This window comes from Stegastes partitus, unplaced genomic scaffold, assembly GCF_000690725.1.
Source record: "Stegastes partitus isolate 25-593 unplaced genomic scaffold, Stegastes_partitus-1.0.2 Scaffold1565, whole genome shotgun sequence".
Lineage (NCBI taxonomy): Eukaryota > Metazoa > Chordata > Actinopteri > Pomacentridae > Stegastes > Stegastes partitus.
In genome coordinates, this window is record NW_007579296.1 from 159,022 (window position 1) to 167,476 (window position 8,455).

General features: G+C 40.1%; 1 protein-coding gene across 1 annotated transcript; it reads left to right on the forward strand.

The window, feature by feature from the left end:
- Window positions 1–667: 667 nt before the first annotated feature.
- Window positions 668–8,067, forward strand: LOC103371329 (serine incorporator 1-like; the record flags this gene model as incomplete). Its single annotated transcript, XM_008300609.1, has 6 exons — window positions 668–845; window positions 5,034–5,195; window positions 6,168–6,361; window positions 7,260–7,339; window positions 7,451–7,588; window positions 7,898–8,067. Coding segments are annotated over exons 1-6 (783 nt in total), but the record flags the coding sequence as incomplete, so codon positions are not given.
- Window positions 8,068–8,455: the final 388 nt, after the last annotated feature.

The window sequence follows — 8,455 nt, forward strand, 5'->3', positions numbered from 1 at the left end:
GGACAGCAGGAAACAATGCACAACGCGCTGAGCAGTCGCTGCATAAAGCACAAACAGTAGAAACAAAATGAACCAATACATGAATCACTAAAACTTTCTGAAGCAGAATAAAGAGCATTTTTATCATTTGCAAGCACAATAAACCTGAAATGCACACGAGCAGAAACAAACTCGCCTATAAAAAGTTGGGTGACCACACTTTAATTTTTTTTTAATTGAAACAAGCTGCCCCTAAAGCATCCAACAGATCTACCCCTCCATGCTCAGCTAACTTGCTTCATCACTTCCAATCAGTAGCAGACAGGTGGCACTTGTTTCACCTGAGAACATTTTTGTTTGTTTGTTTGTTTGTTTGTTTTAAACATTAAAACATATAAAGCTAGATTAACAACCAATACTCACACTGTGACTGTTATTCATCTCGGCCAGAAATGAGGTCTGTGCTTCTCATCCAACTCAGCAGGTGATGCTAAACCCACAGCTCCTGGAAGTGTGGTGCTGAAAGTGGTACTTCCGGGTTTGCGGGCACACCCTCCTTACGTCATCACGTCGCAGCGCAGCCTGACGCACTGAAGAAGAAAAAAATCCACCTGCTGGACTTCAGAAGCCAAACAAACCGGCAGGACTCACTGTGTTCAGGAGTTTAAAGTGTTTCTGTCGCACTCAGTCGTCTCACAGCAGAAAAAAACTCTGGGTTTTTTATTTGTTCGGTGTTTGAGAATCACCCTGGAGGGGCAGAGGAGCAGTAACGGGACACAGAGCACTGATTTACCGACTGTCCGCTCCGGTACCGACACCGGGCAGCCATGGGAGCTGTTCTGGGAGCCTTTTCCTTCGCAAGCTGGGTGAGACCTGAGTTTTAATCTGATTTAAAATAAAAAATGTTATATATAAAGGCAACAGGTGGCATTACGCTCTCCTGGCGAGAACCAAAAAACCTCCTCTGAAATATCCACTTTTTTTAACCTCCCATTCCTCCACCAGCATCATGTGCTTCAGCTCCAGTTTATTAATAACTTGTTTTTTACAAAGCAGCTTTTATTTTGGGTTATATTGAATCGCTTCATTGTGCTCGAGTTTCGCCTGGCAGCTTGTGTTTTGTATAGGAGAGGGGGGCCAGACTCGGTTGGAAAAGCTCCGGTTTTAATTTTTGCTTTTGTTTTTTCAGGCTTTTGGGGAAAATCCGAACTTAATTTCAAATTTTCATGACTTATTTGGGTTTATTTGTTAATTCGGCGCTGATATACATATAATTGGCATTATATTTGAACGTATTTAATGGAAAACATCTTGTAATCAAAGAAACCCAAAAGCTGCGGAGGATACGTGACATTTGTTTTTTTTTTTCCTTTTTTTAAAATCATATTTCTACAAAGAGAAACTACCAGTAATTCTTTTTGACAATCAGGACTGTAATAATAGTAATAATAATGATAATAAGGTTGCTAATAAATAAGCTGTTTCTCACTTGAGTCCAGAGCAGGAACAAAGGGTTAATTCTTACACACTCAGTCATCTGCTCACACTGGATTAATTGGATTAACAATGCTTTGTTGTGAGACCACAGCATGTTCCACAAACAGGAATAATGCCACTGTAATGGCTGCTGGGACTTTACAAGTGAGAGGCAAGAACGAAAGAAAAAACAACAGAACAAATACCATGAAGATATTATTATGTATTAATCTATTTATTAATACATACAAAATGTCAAAGAAGACATTCTAGTTGTCTGATAATCTGATGTGTTGAAATTCTGGTGATTTTCCAAATAGAGAAAAGGAAAAGCCCCCATTTCAAAAGCCCATATTTCAGATTTCTTCTTGATAACTGAGTTAAATTATGACTAAATTCTTTGGTGTTTGACCTCCTCTGACTTTCTGCTTTGTCCCAACTCCTGGAGCAAAGTTAAAACCCGTGCTTCTGTTGATTTTACACTGATAACACCGTCTCCGGATGTTTCCTCGTGGTTCAGGTCGGGTTGAAGCGTGGCCCGGCTGTGACGTGTGTGGAACACATTACCGTGGCCCAGTCCCACTAAGCCGACCTTGTCTGGCTCCAAAGGGTATTAACTTGTTGACAGTCTTCCGGGCTTCTTATCTCTTGACTCCAGTCAGTTGTAAGTGTGCTTAACAGAGACACACATCTTTAAATAAATATGCAGCTATTTTAAAAGAAGGCCTGCCTATGCGCAGTAGAAGAGCAAAAAGTTGTTTGTAAGATAAGATAAGATAAACTTTATCGATCCCTCAGCGGGGCAATCTACATGTTACAGCAGCTACATACAGATGAGGCATAAAAAGAAGCACAAAAGTACTATAGGGCTAAAAATAAAGATTTAATAAAGGTGTAATAAAGCAACGGCATGAAATAAGGATAAGCTTCAGACAGATTTTAAAGGATGAAGCTGCTGATTCTACTAAGGATGATAAAACTAATAGAAAGCAGCAGCAGGAGCCCAGTTCATTGATTTTTAAAACTATTTCTGAACTAAGTTCCATCACAGCTCTGATCTTCCTCCTCTGTGCCTTAAAGCTCTGTAGTTTTTTAGTTTTTTAACATGTTGTTAATATAAAGTGAAAACTGGAGCAACTTGAATTCTCTTTACAGATCTGGACGTCTGTCTTTGAGCTGTTTGTGGTTAAATTATTCAAAATAGTCTCATACAAATGGACAGTATTTTGTGTTTGAGAAACATTTCATAATAACTGCAATTTAAGGAAGTTATTGAGCTGTTTTTGATAAAACAATACACAGAATATGTGACATGGACGTTTAGTTGTTTCACTGGTTTGTTTAAATTAGAATTACAGTTATAAACTTATGGAGGAATATTCTGGTGGAGCTTCATCTCAGCTGTTCAACAGTTATCTATTTAAACAACGTTCTGAAAAAATTACTATAAAGCAGATCTATGCTTTCATTATAGCACCAAAGAGACACATCTGATCATAAGGTGTCTGAAGAGGCACATAGTGTGTGTGTGGGGTTTATGTGTTCGTGTACGAGTTCAGGAGGTAAACTGTGGCTTAAACTCCTGACCGGCTCTTTCCTGTAAACACTTGTGACTGATTGAACAGATAGATTCACAGGGTTAGGGTTAGTCAGTTCATCACTCACCTTAAAAAACAATTTAAAAAGTTGACAAAATCTTTGGCAATGGTCTCGTTTCAGTAACTTATAATAGATAATTTATGCTAAATCATTATTGTGAAAATATGACATCAGTTTATGCGACTGAACGTGACCTCTGGTGTAATCAGATGGTAAATCTTACATTCTTGGATTTTACTAATTAAATTCAGTTCTTTATCACGACCAAACTGAGTTGCTTCCACTTGCCCGGCTTTTTGGTTGTTTGTTTTCACGTCACCTGTCTGAAGGGCATCATGTGCGTTTGCATGCAGTCAGCAGCGTTCAGAAACCCGGAGAAGACGGAGTAAAGCAGCAGGAGCCCTCTTCCTTTCACAGTCCTTCATCTGAGAATAGCAAATGTCACATGTGTCCAATCTGATTTACTGAATCTACAAGCAGAGAAAAGTCATTAGCCTCATTTCTCATGACACAGGAACCTTTCTGTGACCTGATGTTTCTGTATCACTGCTGCACATATTCTCTTATTGTAGGACAGAATACTGTTGAAATTTGAACCAATTGGAATAGTTGATGGTGAATTTTAAATATTCAAATTAAATTCTCATTTAAACTGGACTCACTAAAAGAAGCTGGAGCCTCAGTTCGAGTGTAAGTGCTGAATAAAGTATAAAGTAGTTTTATATTAGACCAAACTGATGTGCTTTATGTTTGTGTCGGTTCAAGGTAGGAACTGGGAGACATTTAGGGTGTTAACTGGAGGGGAGCACCGAAAGCAGTGGAGCTATGTGTTTATGAACGGTGGAGATTGTTGGAAAGTTTAGTTAAAGTTCTTGTTACTATTGAAATGTCAGCTGACGTGTTTGATATCAGACGATTTGCGCTCTGAAGGCCACAACCGTCACAATGCCTCGACTCTGGAGCCCCTAAAGCACAACCAAACTATCAGATCTCATATCACCTGAAAAACCTTCAGCTGTCACATCTGGATAAAAGAGAGAATTGCCACGACTTTCCAAAAGCTGGTTGATGCTCTAAAAGACTTAAGTTTGTCCAGAACCAGATGTGATTAGTGATTACTGTTCTGGCTGATTTGTGTATAAAAGGTGTCCCTCTGTGAGAAGTCACTGGAGGATGTGTGCACGATAAGAGAGTAGAACGATTTATAACACCTATAGATGATTGTAATAATTTCCTACATGTTTTTTCTTTTGTGCTTGCTATGTGTCATTTTATGCTCTGTAAAGGTTTTAAACAAAATGATTTTAAGTCGTCCTCAAATCTATTCATACCCTTCTATTAAAGAAAAGCCAAAATTCACATCAGTCACTCAAATAAGTAGAAACTGAAAAAAATAAAAATAAATAACTAATTGTTAAATTTACATTTTTTTAAATAAGACATTGCTTTGGAATTGTGTTTGAAAAGAATAATTTAAAAAAACAAAACTGTCCCGGACAAATCAGAGCACTTTGCTGATGAGCAGTGAATCTAAACACCTGTCAACAGGTGCAGAAGTCTGACTGAGAGCTACAGAAAACACTTGATTGCAGTGATCGGCTCAAAGGGTTGTTCAACTAAATATTAGTTTACGGGTCCCATCATGCTTGTTTGCTTGTTTGTTTGTGTGTGTGTGTATATATATATATTTCTGTTGAACCACAATTCAAAAGCAATGTCATGATGTTCATTCAATTTTTATTTATTATTACTTTTGTTAATTTCAGCTTATTTCAGTGGCAGCTGGTTTTTTTCCTCCTTTAATGGGAGGATATGAATACATGTGAGGACGATTGTAGCTTAATCTGTCTTACTGAGTACGTTTTGCGCTGCATTTGCACTGAAGCACCAACACTGATCTGTTTGACTCTTTCTTACGTTTTTTACTAGTTTCTCCTCTTTTCTGTTGCTATAAGTGAGTGTTTTGTTCCTCCCTCTAGATGCCGTGCCTGTGCAGCAGCGCCACATGTCTGATGTGCAGCTGCTGTCCGAACAGCAGGAACTCCACGGTGACCAGGATCATCTACGCCTTCATCCTGCTGCTGGGCACCATCGTCGCCTGCATCATGTTGTCACCGGGCGTAGAGCAGCAGCTCAGAAGGGTGAGAAACACAGGAGAAGACATTTGTGTTCACAGTAAAGCTCGATAATGGATTTCTATGTGTATAGATTTTTCTCTGCAGGAGGTACTGACTCATTTCTACTGTACAGTACAGTTAAACTCATATATCTGTAGGCTGTTATCATCCAGTACGTATCTAAACAGGTCACCAGGTGCTCTGGAAGAGTCGCTGGCACAGATTTGATCCATTAAGTCATGAGGAAAACTAGGTCTGGTGCACAGTGCTGCTAATACAGAGCAGTGGCTCAAGATTTGCTCTCAGTAAAATCAACTGAGATGTTTTTCAATTAGTAAACAGGGTTTTTTTTATTTTTTGCAAGTATACTTTTATAGATATACGTATGAATTGTGTGTCTTTGCACTGGAGCTGTGATGAAGTATTTTTACTGAATAATTAGCAATAAATGATCAATTATGAATATGTATTTATTCAGGTGTTAAGAAAAGTAGGTCCTCAACTATTTATTGTTTTATTATTATATTCTATCATCTTTCCTGGATTAAACAATTAACTGTTTGGTTTGAACAATGTCAGGAAATAGTGGGATTACTAAAAATAACAAAACATTAAACAGTATTATTCTGCAGGATGATTTGGTGGATGTTATTATATTAAAGTGATTTTCTGCTGTTACTTTCCTTCTGGTTCCTGTTAAATGACTTATTTGTGTTTTAGCTGATGGAATAAATAGTTTCCTCTCCGCAGCTCTTTTGCACCAGTATTTAGATTTAGCTTTATCTTACAAAATCCATAGAGTGACACAATCAGCACATTTTCTCTGGCCATCATCTGGAATCCAGCTGCATTTGTTTTGACTTTAACCTGGTTTGACTGAAATCCGGTTGGTTCGAGGCTGAGTTACACGTCCGGCCTCCCTCGAGCTCGTATACAGTTCAGTTCCAGATCTTCTCGATGTTTTGCAAAAGTGTGACTCGCTGCGATTTGTTTCAGATCCCCGGCTTCTGTGAGGACGGTGCGGGTTCTTCTATCCCCGGCCTGCAGGCAGATGTCAACTGCGAGATGTTTGTGGGCTACAAAGCAGTTTACCGCATCTGCTTCGGCATGAGCATGTGGTTCCTGCTGTTTTCCATCCTTATGATCAACATCAAGAACAGCAGAGACCCTCGTGCCGCCATCCACAGCGGGTAAGGATGGCAGCAGCTTTACCGACACAGAGCTGCAAGATTCATGTCTAGATATTTTGGGCAGATAGGCTCGATTCTCACAACCTACTTCCCTGTCAGTTAAACAGAAATATACATTTAGCTTAGTTGGCTCACGTAACAGTAAGAGAACGCTCAGAAAACACTCAAAACAGTCAAACCAGTGTAGTGAAGTGTAGGAATGCTCTGTTATGAATAAAAGTCTTGCATTCAAGTCAAAGAATCAAAGCATCAGAATATACTTTAGCTGCCAAAAATAAAAGTACTCATTATTGATAATTATTGGATTCTAATTATTGATGTATGTCATCATTTTAATAGTAAAGCTGATTTTAATATCTGCTGCTGCTTAGTTGGTCAGTTTCTTTCTGCTCAGTAAAGTAAATAAGAAATCACTGGGGGACATTATAGATGGTAACACATCTCTAGTGGTCGGTGCAGATACACCAAGCAGGCAATTAAAGAGGCTTTTATACGTGTTAATTATAAACTCACCCAGTCAGTCGTCTCTAAGCCTGAAAGAACTGTGAACTGTGACACCAGATCAGTTATACAACATGTTGTTCAGCAGCTGGCCTTTGTCCTCCACTTGCCCACATATCTGAAGAGTCTTATTTATGACCCATAATTTAGTCCATGAAGTTTGAAAAAGTGTAACCGCGAATGTCCTTTATGTCATTGATGACCTATAGTCTCTGATTCAGTCTGATGAGCAGCCAGTTGTTTTCTGATAAATGTAAACTAAGTTATAAACAAATGTTTGACATATTTCATATTAAAATCACAGTTTTCTAGAAAGCTGCATGGAGCCTCGACTGAAAAATGTTCTGATTGTCTGACTGAAGCGGCGTTTCTGATGACGTGATCCATTTGTTTTCAGATTTTGGTTTTTCAAGTTCGCTGCCTTGGTGGCGGTTACAGTCGGTGCCTTTTACATCCCAGATGGGCCTTTCACCTTCAGTAAGAGCTTCATATCTCAAACTCTCAGTCCCTCAGCTCATCATATCCTTTATACACAGACTTTTGATGTCATATGAGAGATGAATAACTCGTGTACCGGTGTTGTCGCAGCGTGGTTTGTCATCGGCTCGGCCGGAGCGTTCTGTTTCATTCTGATCCAGCTGGTGCTGCTGGTGGACTTTGCCCACTCCTGGAACGAGTCGTGGGTGGACAAGATGGAGAAGGGCAACTCCAGAGGCTGGTATGCAGGTCAGTGACTCAGGCCGTGTCCCAGTGACACGCTGTGTACGACGTCCAAATGTATGATTAGACCGTATGTTCTCACAGTGTTAAAATGCTCTTTTCTGGGCCGCCGCTTGAGCTGGCAGCCCATGTCTATCGTCCCCGATGCAGCGGTCATGGGTTCGAATCCCGCTCATGACCCTTTACTGCAAGTCCTTCCCTCATTCTTCTCCCCTACTCTCCTCTCTCTCTCTCTCTCTCTAGGGTGTTATCTAATAAAGGCAAAAAGGCCAAAAATAAATGAATAATGCTCTTTTCTGGCTTCTGCTTCGTTAGCGTTGCTGGCCATCACCATCCTGAACTACATCCTGTCCTTCATCGCTGTCGTCCTGTTCTTCATCTTCTACACCAAACCGGATGGATGCTTCATCAACAAGTTCTTCATCAGCGCCAACATGCTGTCCTGCATCGTGGCCTCGGTCATCTCTGTGCTGCCAAAAGTCCAGGTACGGGACAGAGAACACAGCTTCAGTCTCTATCGGAGAGGCAGCAGCAGCATTATGGCACAAAATTATAGAAAATGTCAGATGGTTTAGTGCACATAGGGGCAACACATGACAGTACACGCATAGTAATGCGGGATATATGTTCGCTAATTGAGAGTTAAATTTGCAGCTCTGTGACAGTGTCAGCAAAAGGCATCAACACTTTCACATATACAGGATGTAGTAGTCACAGCTACAGACAGAATCCTGTTTCTTAGCAACCTGGCAGCTCCTCCTCCCGTCGTGTAAATCCCACCCAGGACCACATTCACACTGTAAAGGGAGTTTTTCTGTGATAAAAGTTTCCTTCTCCAGAGTCTAATCAGATCAGAGTCAGATTTGGATCTAG